Below are 13,968 nucleotides of genomic sequence, written 5' to 3'. Positions count from 1 at the left end.
ACAATCCTGAAGGTGGTGGGAGATCGTGCAGACCTCAGGCACCTGCAGTACTCTTGACAGGTTTGGCTGTGGTGTCTCTGCAATATGGCAAATGTACTGTATTAGAGGGAGTTTTGTTCAGAAAGCTCTTTGTTTTTACCTTGTCAAAAGCCCACAGAGCATAACATCCTCTAAACAGATGGTAGATATAATGTGAGCCATCAAGCAGCCAATCATTTACATTTTTCTCTCCAATTCTTTCAGATTTTTACATGAATCTTGGGGGCCATATTGTCTTTATTTTAACAATTTATGGTGTCAAAATAACAAGTAAACAAGGGGGTATAACACTGAGCATTGCTCCCCATGCAGGAATCAAAATTATATCTCTTAAATACCCATAACTTTAACTGGAGGCTAAGAGGAACATATTGTTCCTTGAATATTACACTACCAGATGTCCAAGAAAGTTTTATTTATTCATTGTGTCAGACAAGGAATAAGAAGAGAATAAGTATTAACTTACTTCCTAAATGTGGAGAGAGTTGCTAATTGCTGCAAACTATCATCTGGCACAGTAATATAATTTGCTTAGAGCCTAGAAAGCCTTTTCCTAAATGAATGCTCTGAAATCCAATGCTGCTAACTTAATAACAAAACTGTAGCAAGCATAATGGAGAAGCTGCTGGGAAAAAGACACCTGCTGAGCTCTCCTGCATACTTTATACATTACATGGTAATAAACAGTGAAGAGCTTCCTGTTGTGTGGTTAATTTTTTTTTTTTTGTGGTCCATCATGTTACGGTCAACATTGCTTCTACCCCATGAATCAATTCTTTGAGAACGACACTAAGGTGGGTTCATAAAACAAATTATAGAGACAGAGTGTCAGATTACATCAGGCTTTTAGTCCATAGTGTGTGGCTGTAATTAGTTTACAGTGCAGATTTACAATGTGGAGTGAGTGAGTGAGTGTGTGTGTGTGTGTGTGTGTGTTGTGTGTGGCTGCCCATGTGTGCATGTGCTGTGTCTATGTCAGCCTGTCATTTAATGTCAAAAAATACAGAAGCTCATTTCATTTCTAGCTACTTTCACTACATCCAAGTAACATTTATTGATTCATAATGAAGATGCAGAATTAACTGCAGTGGATAAGACACAATCAGCCAAAGTGCTATGTTTGTACAAAGTCCAGGCATATCAACTGTGATTAAAAAGATAAACTTTTCAGAACAAAAATGAATTATACTCCTCTTTAAATTAAACTGCATTGCTTCCTGTCTCCTTTCATTATATTGCTTCTTGTCTCATTGCCAGCTACCTCCTTCTTCACTGTTTCAACCTGACAGGGTATTTCTTTCACACAAACTCCTCTCTGCCTTAAACCCTATTTAAGATGTGTGTGTGTGTGTGTGTGTGTGCATCTGGCACTGAGAGACAGAGAGAACGAAAGGAGGAAATGAGGCAGGGTCCAGACATCTCTCAGTGAGGGGTAGAAGCTGGACCACACAGATAAGCCCTTCTCCACACCATCAGCAAACAGGGAGGGCTTTGTGGGGAGAGGATAAGCATCCAATTGATTATGGTCTGAAAATGGAAAGTGTACTCTATTCAAACTAACTCTGGGAGACAAGGGATGGTGAGCGCACCGCCACTGTGGGAATATTTTGTCCATCAACACCTCTGTGTTTCTTTTACTTCAGAGTAAAAGGTAATGTAGATCTGTGTTCTTTCACATTCTAGCTGTGTCTCTCTGAGAACAACAACACAGAAAATATATATACATTTTGAGAGCTGACCATGCTTCAAATGTAATATGAGCAAAATATAGAGAAGCTATTTTTAACACAGACATGTAACATGTGCTGCTATATGTGTTTTTACAGAGTTGTATACAGCACAAACTGCACAACCTGAATGAAAGATGTGTCAATAGTATCAATAGTCTGAACATCAAATAAAGAAACCGGCTATGCCACAGAAACGTAATAATCTATCTATAACAATCACAGCACACAAAATGATGCATGTTTCCATTAACTGACTGGGGGTCAACCCAAACAGTTGATCGTTTGAAAAGAATCTTCATGCAGTGGTTTGCACAGTTGTTCTACCATGATGAATCAAATTAAAATTGCATACAATGAAGGGTCTACAGGTGTAGTAACCATCAATAAATATTTGATGTAATCCATTTCTTACAGCAGTCGCTGACCTAGATTTAGAAGATCTGCTGTAAGATAACAACACATTAAAACAAAGTTTCTGATATATTCTTTGTAAATATCATTAACATTTTTATGTGCACTCATCATTTAAAGTTTTTTTTATGTTGCGTTCTTTTTTTTTGCATCAAATGGGGACAACAGTGGCGCAGTGGTATAGCAGGGTTGTCTAGTAACCGGAAGGTTGGTGGTCGATCCCAACTCCTCCCTAGTCACTGTTGTGTGTTCTTGGGCAAGACACTTCACCCTAGCCTGTGGCATGCCTTGCTAGTCATTGTATGACACTGCCGTAAAGAATTTCCCTCTGGGATTAATACAGTATCTAAAAATAAAAAAAATAAACACAAGCCTGTTTTTTGGTTTACAGGAGTGCAAAGAACAAAATTAGAAATCAAGATTTGCACAAATGGAAAAATTCCACATCAACATCTAAGACACCAGCATACATGCTGGTGTCTTAGAAGCTATGTGCCCAAGAATGATGTTGAATTTTTCCATTTGTGACAGTGGAGAACAACATTTTCTTCCATCGACCAGCACAGAATGAAAGACAGAGGGAAAAGACATCATTCTTAATGAGCTTTGGGCTATATATGACAGGTGACTTCTCATGGCTACCTCCTCGCTACAGCAGAGAAAGCATTTAATTAACTCTGACTTTTACTTTGAATCCTTTAGTTTCTTTTCTGCAGCAGTTATGCACTTAGCAACTGCACCGGGTGACACAGAAGACTGGTTATTAATATAATTGGCTGAGGAGCAATTGCACTGCATGCTCCAAATCTAGGATTATAAGTAGAAGAATGTAAACATCAAGGGCAGAAAGTTAAGAAAATGCACAAATAAATTTAATCCATTAAATGTGACTGCTTTAAGTGGAGTCAGGTGGGGTGCAGCAGGGGTTTGTTCTGTACAGATACAAATCAGACAGTTGTAATTGTTATTCATCCCTAAGCTTTAAAATTAAATGTTTGGAAAAGTGTGTTTTCATGTCCTCCTGTGCTTGTTAGGGCATCCAGCTGTAAAATTATCAGCAGGAGAGGTTTGAGTGCTCTGCCAGGAGTAGCTTCTCTGCCCTGAGCAGCAGGATTTAAAGCATCTATGCCAGATTCATGTTCATCATATTCAGGTTGGGTGTATTAAACAAAGGTGCAGACACAGTGAAACAGAAAGCTAAGTTGGCAATAGTAGTGGAAAGGGGGAACCCTGGAATCATAAAGAGCCCCTTGACCTTATATATTTAATTAACAGGGACAATGCAATCAAACATAGTTACAACACAAAGCCTGCAACCGATGCGATGCACATACAGTTTATAGCTAATGCTAATTTACAACTCCCATCCATGGTTGGGCCTTTTTACTACAGTACATTACTTACATGAAGATGTGCTCAATGAGCACTTTAACACGAACAACAGTACCTCTCCCTATCATTAAATTATAAATCATGCACCTATGGCACTGGAGCCACAATTATTTTTCACATCAATCAATAGAATGGAGAAGAATGTTATCTCAAGAGACTTGAACTATGGCATGGCTGTTGCTGCCAGACTGACTGGCTACTGACCTACACAGATTTTCATCCACAGCAGTCTCTAGAGTTTATATAGACAATGCCAAAAAACAATAAGCAACCAGTGAGTAGCAGCTGTACTCAGAAATGCCTTTTTGATGAGAGTGGTCAGAGCAAAGCTACAATAACTCGGATAACTACTCTCTAAGTCTTTAGAGTGAGCAGAAATGCATCTCTAGAGCTGAAGACCACTTCTGTAGATCAAGAAAAGAAATTGGTGGGCACAAGATCACTAAAACCACACAGCTGAAAACTAAATTTAGAATCAGCCAGTGCGCGGTGACATTATGAAGCAAGAAAGAAATCTTTTGAGTTTCATTGCAAGAAAAAAATAGACTCAACAGATATTTAGCCTGAGATATCAAGAACTACTTGTTCATTATGTTGACTAATATGTCTTAAGAGGGCCCTAAAATTTAGTCTGGGTTACTGCCAAATACCCATGTATTATTCAAAGCTTTTTCATTGACTGCAGGAAGTAATGTGACTCGCATTCATTTCACACAATACACAAAACACATTTTCTGTTCTAAGTATACTGAACACTGTATACTTAGAAGCAACCATGTGAAAATGCTCATGTCCTGAATCTATAAAATGCCTGCAATGCCTGTCAACAACGTTTCTTCAAATCAGTGTTAAAAAATGGATGATAAAATGCATCAGTCAGAAAGCATAATGGCATAATGGCCTGACATTTTCAGTAAGATGAAGAAAGGAATGAATAGAAAGGTGTGTGAATCGGTGCATCTTTAGCTACCTCTTTGTTCCACTCTAGACATCTGTCTTGCCAAGTGCTATTGAAGTACAGCTTTCAACGAATGGAGACCCAATGTACTGTGCAGCTTCAGTGTTGCTCGGTGCATAAAGTTGGGGCAGCAAAAAAGAAAGGACTGGTTGTCTTAACTGAAGATGCTACAGTTCCTAGTATACATGGCGGACAGGTAAGGTATTGCTGAAAACAACTGCTGAACAGGTCGAACAGAACAGTGCCATTCACAACATAGGGAGGAAGATCATTAAAGAATGCATCGTTCTAAAGAAACCCTTAGCCAAACAATCACCAAAGACTGAATGAACAAAAATCCAAACCAAGGAGCTCACTGCAGCTTTCTCTGAGAACATAGCCATTGAAGTACTCAGTATAAAGACATACTGTTGTAAAGCACAAAGGAAAACACAACTTGTAGCCAATATATGATGACTGATAAATATATGATGACTGCTAACTCCAAACACTTCATCCTTGATACTGCCCTTACTTGGGTACATAGCAACACACGGCCCAATATGGAGTAGATAAATTGAATAGTAGTCAAGAACAAGCAAACAGCAGATATGGCTGAAAATACAGCCACACAGATTCCTTTCCTTATGTATATGCTGCCTATATATAACAAACAGAGCAACTTTATCAATCCCTGAAGGGTAATTGTCTTGTAATAGTTGCTCAAGATTATACAAGTTAGAAATCTTAATTATGAGACGTATAAATAAAGGAATTATATAGCTGATCACCACAGGAAGCACCGACTTCCCATGGATTCAGTAGAGCATTTAGTCCTTATTAGTCTCTGCTGCAATTAACAAAAACACTCCATGGTAAACTCCTCTCAGATAACCAGCATGCACGCTGACTGACACTGTGAGGCTGTATAGTATTGAGAGGGATCTATGGGACATAGACAGCATGCCATCAGTAATAGCCTCTATGCCTTATAAATGCATGGACAAAAATTGTGTATTGATTTACGCAAGCTGATTTACAGCAGCTTCACACAACACAGCTACCAGCCGTCCTCTGTGCCAGCTGGCTGTGTTTTTTTTTTTCACCAATGTGCCACTGATGTATGGTCTGCTGTGCGTCAGTCTAGTCAAACAGTAATAATATTCCATATGTTTGGATTCATGCATCTCAGTTTGATGTGTAATCAGCACCCTGTCTATGAAATTTAAAATAGCATTTAGTTATTCATTTCAATTCGATAAATGAATTGATAATTTTGTCTTTTAATCTTCTTAATGTGTCAGCTGTAGCTATGGATTTAAATTCAAGACACATCTACAGAATATGTAATCATTCCATTTTACAGTTCCACCATCATATCTTTAGTAATAGGCTGGACTTATGATATTATTATACCACTTTAAAATAATTTAAAGTGCTATTTGAGAAGGTTAATTTAATTTACTGTTACTAATATTTAATTTCATAACTAAATAGCAGGTAGGGATTAACAGACAGCTTCTTTCAGGAAGTAGGCCAGTAATCACAAGAGATGATGTGATAGCTCTAGGAGATTTTTTTTTTGGTCATACAGGAAAACTAGATCACCCTGAATAATATGAAGTCACATCTCTACCCGATACAGTGCCCTTTTCTGGCAATCAGGCAAATGTTTTAGGTAAGTGCCATGCTATATTTGTAGGACTGAATAATGATAGGTGGAAAGGTGCAAGTTAGGCATAAGTGTTTGCATATCTGGTTACTGCTAAACACTGTAAAAACAACACTTGTATAGCAAAACAGATGTTGTTATACAAGTAGAGGAGAATAAAACTAATCTGAGCATAAAGAGCAAGGGAATGGAAAAAAGACAGGCATCAGCAACATCAAAAATCAGCTGTCCCAGATTTCTATCTTAGGAAACAACACAATATATTCAGCATTGTCAATTACAATGTGACACGCAATGGTAAGAATACCACAAAGTGTTCTTTGTAGTTATCTGCTTTTATGTATACATCTGAGTCTGAGTTATAAAATATGAACAAAACATTTTTTTAGGTTCAACATTACTATTGACTGCACCCTCCAAACTGATGATGCTGTTGAGTCAACGGCTCTGAAATCTTTTCAGCAAAATTGGATTTTATGGGGACTTCTGCTGGGCTGTTGAAATACACTGTATAAGATCCTGAGCGTCTTAGTGTCAGCATCAAAGAATTTGATGGTTAACATAGATGTTATGGTTATTTAATTAATTAACAAACAAATTATGACCTGTGTAAACGATACTTTTTATAGCTTTTAACATCCCCCTTGTAACCAGTTTGTCTTAGGCCAAGTGGACATTTGGGGCAAATCTGAAGAAATTCCCACAAGGCCTTCAATAGGACATGAGGTCAGTGACCATGACCTTGACCAACCATAATCTAATTACCTCATCCTTAGTTCCAAGTAACCAAATGTAGCAAACTTGAAGAATTTCATTTGATATTGATGATGATATTGTGTGCACAAAAGGTCTGTCCATACCTGACTTATCATGTGATTGTTGACAACAATAATTCAACACAGATTTAATTTCTAGGTCTTACCTGATCCCACGGACAAACGATCCCTCCAGAAAACATAAAAAGGTAACCCATGCCAACCAAGCAAGCCCAGATGACCAAGGAGAACAGACGTAAAAGCTTCTTGAAGATGGATTCAATGCAGACAAGTACAAACACAGCCAGGAATATAGCCAGTGCCGTGGGCACGGTGATTACAAAGGCCACATGGTCCGCAATGTTCTGTAAAAGGACACAGCAAAAAAAGAAACAGAAAGAAAAGAGCATGAGAGCACGACAATACAAAATCTGGACACACAGATTAGAATGCAAAGAGATATTTATCAGAGAAAGAAATTTAGGTGGCTGAGTTCTTGAGAGAGAACTAAACAAAGTAGAAAAATGCATGGAACATACTCAGTGCTAATCTAATTCATTATCTGCTATACTATATAACATAAAGAACATTTTATTCAGAGCTATGTATAGCAAATATACAGTAACTGTACAGGCTGCTTTGTCTTTCTAAGCAACGAAAAAAACATCACTATTCATCCTGTTGAATAGTCTACACTCTTAGAGTAACACAGGTCCTATGATTAAATTGAATGGAGTAAGGCAAAGAAATAAAAGAAAATGACAAAAGCACCTATGGAGTAGGGGGGAAACTAAAATGCTCCCAGAGTTAATAGTAGCAAGCTGAAGCCACATCCATAATGGATTTGCTGCTGCCTTTTTGAAATACACTCAGATATGAAAGTTCTGATAAAAATTTCAGGAGTTTTTTTCAAGGTGGACGTTGAAGGATAGCACAGTGGAGTGAAATGTTTGTGCTGCTCACCATTGCCATGCAGATGTCTCACATCTTTACTGCTACTTTTAGTTATGCTGGAAAGGTAATCTGTAAAAAAACATCTATCACTGAAATATTTATAAAAAAGAACAATTCTTTTGTATTGATGTTTATTCCAACATAATATAAACCTACAGCTACTAATCCACTGACACTTGCTCATTAAAAGGACTTCATTTTTCAGTGACAGTGTTTCTCCATCCATGGATACCATTACTGATAAGTATACACTATGTAAATTACCCCACATAATCCAAGTTAATGGGCTGATTCTTCCCAAGCACTCTTTTTAACTAGTGTGTAACAAATACCAGCCATGCTTGCTGAATTAATGGATTCATGTGTTTTTCACTAATGACTAAAAACACATTTATTTATTTATTTATTTTTTACATTTTCAGAAGTGGCCTATCTGTTTATTTAGCTAGCCTAAAAATGCTTCTTTTTTTGCACTAGTCTTGTTCATAGCTATCTGGCTCTCCATCTTTTAGTCACCCACCCCCCACCTATCCTCTGTCTTTTTCTCATGCACAGTCAATGCACTGGGACAGCAGAGGATACGTGTGTGGCTGCAGAGAGACACATAGAGTTTGTCTTGTCCACAGCAGAGCTACATAACAGCACAGGATTTAGGTCAGCCAGCTAGCAGGATGGAGGGATGATGGGATGCAAATAAAAAAAAAAAGAGACAGAAATATGAGGGATGGAGTGAGAATGACAAAACACAGAGGATGATAGAGAGAAAAAAAAGTGGGTAGCAAAATTCATGCCTATCCAGCACAAGGAAAAGAGGATGTTGACACAAACAGACTAACAGGAAACAAATTACAAAGATGCTTGTTAAGTGAATATGAGAACAAATACAAAATATGCTATAGTAGAGAAATATTTAAATTAGGAATTGAATGGCTCAAGAGCATCCATGCTTAAAACTCTACATTAACACTTAATACTTTAAAAACATCAATATGTCTTGAGATGCAACACTATGGTTAAATTCCTGTAATGCAAGGCTGATCTCACTGTTCTAATCTAAACATTGGTGTCCTGATGTGTGATATTGATTATTTAAGTACTCTTGTTTCAATAAAACAACATGAATCCCCCTATCGAGGCTTTTGACTTAACTAATCCCTGGGCCAAAGCACTAATCTCTGTCTTTCTGGTCTGTATAATAATAAATAATAGAAAATCTGTTCTTGTAGAAAGTATTGTAGTGTGTAGTAAAAAGAGGTTTTTTTTTATGTTGCTCACAATGTCATGCCTCCAGCAGTGGAAAACCTCTTTGTTGCAACAGTAGAACAGGAAAAGCAATTGATATTCAAAATGCTGTACAGGTACAAGTCTTGAAATGAAATACATTGCAGGGTGAGTTACATTCTTCTCCACAGGTTGAAATTCATAAGTAATAAGGTTATGTATGTCTCTTCATTAGTAAAGCTGCAGACTGGTGAGTCTTATATGTTGCCTTACTCTAGTGATTTAAATTATAATGACATACATGCTATACATACTATAACATGATAATTACACGTGAATTACCAAGTTTTTTAGTTTGTGTTTGTGCTTTGTGTCTGTGTGTTTTAGACTAATCCCTTCTTAATAGTAGACTCAGTGGAGACAGCAATGGGAGAGGCACTATCCTAATGCAAAAATGTGAGCTATAATACAATTCAACAGACTGTGAAAATACACTGTTCTAAAAAAAACTGCCCTTTTCAAAATAAAACAGGTTAATGCTTGTTAAGGCACAGCCAATCAACATTTACACTCAAAATGACTATTTTTCCATTTTCATTCATTTTCTTTTTTATGGAGTGCTTTGCCTTCCTGCTTTGAAATTCAGAAATTTTCAGAGCAAAGATAACCCTGTCCAAATGGTGACAGAGGGAAACAGATCTCCTTTCTGTAGGTCAGTCAACCATGAGCTCAGACAATAACTAAGCCCTTTATACCCCCCTCACTTTTATCTCACCCTTCTCTTCACATTAGTGCTGCAATGAAGACCACATACTGTGAAAGTCTGCATGTGCGTGCATGTAGGTGTGCACAAGCACACATATGCAAGTTTGTGTGTGCATGGAGAGCATGTTTGTGTGACCCTATTTCTGTCTGTCTGCTACCATTTAATGAGTCTACGCATTATAATTTTTAGCCCAGACAAGGGGGTAGGCATAATGGAATATAATATCGTCTATAATTTTTATTCATTTGTACATTTTTAATTTGCGTAATGCATGAGCATGCCTTTGAATGTTGTGAATGGGCAGCTTACCAGTCCTGAAGCAAAGAACACAGTCAGCAGAGCCAGGCAAGCTCCCATCACTATGAGAAGCAAAAACACAATCAGAGGATGCTGCTGGCTCATACAGTAGTAGGATTCATATAACCAGTCCGAGGACCTGTTCCTCTTCTCCTGTCTACCACCACCTCCTCCTCTATTCACTTCACCAGACTCCACTGTCCGGTCAAGGAGATACCGCTTCCTCCTTATTGTCTCCTGCCACATGGATCTTGGAGCTGAGAGGAAGGAAAAGGAGTGAGGGAAACCAGAGGAGGAGGAGGTGTTCACTGCTGAGGTATTAGTAGTTTCCACAACAGATGAGGAGCACTTGCTCTTTTCTGTTCTCCTGCTGTTGTTGTTCCTGTTGGAGACCCAGGAGTGAGAGCTCCTGAGCTCTAGTCTATTCTTCGGTTCCCCTTCCACCTCCTCTCTTAAGTCCTTCAGGCGGAGACAACTGAAAGCTGAGGCTGGGGCTGAGTCTGAGTCAGAGGCAGCGTGCGCTGGCCGGAGCGGTGGCAAGAACGCACCAAGGGTAGAGCGCAGCATCCTCCTCTTTCTTCCCCTGCCAGCATGTTGGGGTGGAAAATGAAGGGAAGTGCAGACTGAGCGCTCTTTAGAGTGAGACAGAAAAGTGGGAGGGAAGTGAAGAGAAAGGGAGGGAGAGAGGGCTAAGGGGGAGGGGAGGGAAAAAAGAAGGTGCAGCAGCGGAGAGAAGTCAGCGAGTGAAAGAGAAGAAAAAGGGAGGAGAAATGATTACATCGATATATTTAGACACTATAATATGTGGCATTAAACTGTTGTAATTGTACCCGAGAAACCAAGAAAACCAGGTTTGAGCTAAATCCCATTTGAATTTTCAGAACAGATATACACCCCAGACCCCCACCCAGGTTTATTAAAACAGCTCAAATATAAACTGCCATCAAATGACCACAATTTACCATTAGGTTCAAAAAGGTGTTAAACATGACATGATCAGAATGAATTTAATAAATATAAAGAATTTAAATAATATATATTATATAAATAATAGTTACGATATATGGAGCTTAGCATGTTTTTAGCACATTACATAATGATGAAAGCATAAGTATATGTAAATTACTATACTGAAGTACCTGCAAACATTGCATCTGCAAGACAACATTTTTTTAACCTTTTGTTCCAAATAATCAACCCAATTACAACCTGTGTGAGTTTTATGAGGTAAGTTTTTTACAACTAAAAAAAAGACACCAGCAAGACAACACCCAAACATTAGACGAGAAATGTGATATGCCAGACAACAAAAACTGTTACTCCCCACCATTCAGTATAACACTGTGTATCCACAGGAGGTGTAGTGCGAGCAGCATGTTCGCTGGGCAGCAGCCTAATGTTCCATGTAGGAGCACATTGTAGTTATGAGCAAAAATAGATGGAGGAAAATAGACTTGCAGCATAAAAATACACTTAATATGGTCATTCAAAAATCTAAGCTGTTATGTGACCGGTAGGCAGCTGGATTGTTCAGTGAGATTATTGACATGAGTGAAATACTTCCTGTGTAGACATGTCTTAAAAACACCCTCTGTATAAGTAGCAAACAATCCCATTTCAATCAGTTAAGTGTTTGTTATCTCAGTGCATTCAGTTGTAATTATATTGTTATCTTTTATACACTGCATTGGCTCTGGTCTTATCTATATCCGTTTCTTTGCTCCTCCAAAGACCTAATATCCCCCAGCGGATCATTATGGCTTTATCTAATCAGTTTAATTAATATGCTTATCTATTTTGTCAATTTTATTACCAACTTAGAAGTAAAGCCAAATGTTTTCCAAAATTGAGGCTTGGCATTATTTATCCAATAGAGTGAAGAGTTAAAAAAAATGGTGTAGCAAACAGGTTTTGTTTCCTTACAAGTGGAGCTGACTATGGATGTTGTAATGTAAAGGTTTCATAATGAAACCTTCATTTATAAATATCTGTGGGCATCTGTACTTCATAGCATGTTTTCATTTACCTCTTTTTTTATCTGCACACGTTCCCTTGTGATTTTCCACTTTCATCCTTCCCTACATGCATTAATATTCCTTCTTTCCTCTCTGATCTTTGCACCCTTCACTTTTGTTTGCATCCTCTACAAAAAGAGCACCACTTTCCACCCCAGGTCCTCCGTTCCATTCTTTGTGCATCTCTCCTATTTTACCTCCTTCAGTAACTCTCCCTTTAGTCTCCTCCCATGTTTCCTATTGGGAACTCATTCCACCTCGACCTACTTCCTCCTCTTTTACCATCTCTTCTTTTCCCCTCCCCATTATCTGCAATCCTTTGCCCCACCATTATAAATGGGATGTGGTCAACATGTGTAAGAGAATGAGGAACTAGAAAACAATCCAGTGCAATTTTATTCTGATATAGCTCTCTGACCTCAAAATCAAGAAGAATACTTCACACTAAGGCTCTATTCTAATGCCCAAAGTAAAAGGTTCCATTCAAAGAAAGAGGAAGTAATTTTAAGAACTGTGACTGAAACAAGATTATAAAAGATTTTAAATTTTATTCAAATCAGTACGTTTATATTTCATTGAACATGATTGGTTGGGGACTTCCTGGAGTGCTTGTAATTAAGCAAAGAAATTTTACATGAAGAAACACCTTTGTTAAAGTGCTTCTTTTAAATAACACGAGCTGCAGTTTTTGGTTGTCCTGTAACTTACATAGCAGTCATCTTCACATGAAACCAATTAGGCAGGCTGCAGGATGGAAATCACAGGTGTAAACAATAAAGTAAATGAGGGTAGAATCCATTTAGCTGCAAGTCATCCCAACTCTGCAATCACTTATATAACTGCTGCTAACACCCGTCCACATCCTAAAGTGCTAATACCTCCTGTGAGAAAAGTGTACCATTAAATTTAACTTAGCTGAAGATAAAAGCTATTATTTCACAAGATTCAACCATCATGACTGTAGCCTATTCGAATGTTGTTGAGTAATATAAAAGTGTATGTTTTTAATGCCTTTAGAATAAATGAAATGGGAATAACAACCAAATTAAATCTTTTTATATTTGGAAACAACTTTTGATCACGCCCAGTGGCGGTCTGTCAATAAGTTACATTCCCCATTGATAAATTAAGATGATAGACAGTCAATATGACTGAACCTGTAGGTGTTTTTAAGAGCAACATGAGCCGTTTATTCAGGTTTCGCTTGACTCAGTCCCTTTATGCTGCTTAAGTGGCTTGGATCCCATTGATCCCATCCACTAAACCAACCACCTGATGGTAAAGCAGTTAACAGGCTGCTTATCTTTTATCAGCTGCTTTTTTTTAGTATTTTTAAATAAGAGGAAAAGAAGACAATAAAAAGAGAAGTTAATGCAAAACCAAGCTGTAGCTGTTCATATAGACCCTGCAGTCTAATTGCATTATTCAGGCTTTAGAAGTTTTATTACATCTCATTGATCTCAAAAGTGATCAGTTATGATGGCATAACCTTTGGTCGGTTTAAGAGAATAATGTATGTCCAAAATAATCCAAGCGCATAATCAATTTAAACATTGACAGGCGCTACTAATTAAGCAATCAATATCAGCCGCAGCAGCTGCCCAGCAGTGAACGACATCTAACTTTTTCAGCCCAAATGCGTTAGTGTTTCATCGCAATAAACATTTAACCTGTCGTTTCCTCCCTGTTTTACGCATTTCACAGTATCTTACCTGATAGAGGAAGACGGCATCCATTTTGGTTTTGACAGTCCTCATGCGCACCGACTCAAGTTAGCTT

At 38.0% G+C, this 13,968-nt stretch overlaps 1 protein-coding gene across 1 annotated transcript in view; it reads right to left on the bottom strand.

Moving 5' to 3' along the window:
• adcy2a (adenylate cyclase 2a) overlaps positions 1-10,435 on the bottom strand; it is a 36,289-nt gene extending 25,854 nt beyond the window's left edge. Inside the window, exons 1-2 of the mRNA XM_028425315.1 lie at positions 10,187-10,435; positions 7,104-7,301 (exon numbers count right to left, since the gene is read on the bottom strand). Coding sequence (XP_028281116.1) covers positions 7,104-7,301; positions 10,187-10,420 — 432 coding nt within the window. The 5' untranslated portion in view covers positions 10,421-10,435. The remainder of the gene's footprint in view (positions 1-7,103; positions 7,302-10,186) is intronic.
• Positions 10,436-13,968: the final 3,533 nt, after the last annotated feature.

This window comes from Parambassis ranga, chromosome 16, assembly GCF_900634625.1.
Source record: "Parambassis ranga chromosome 16, fParRan2.1, whole genome shotgun sequence".
NCBI lineage: Eukaryota > Metazoa > Chordata > Actinopteri > Ambassidae > Parambassis > Parambassis ranga.
The sequence above is the reverse complement of the archived record's forward strand: the minus strand, read 5'-3'. Positions and strand labels throughout refer to the sequence as shown.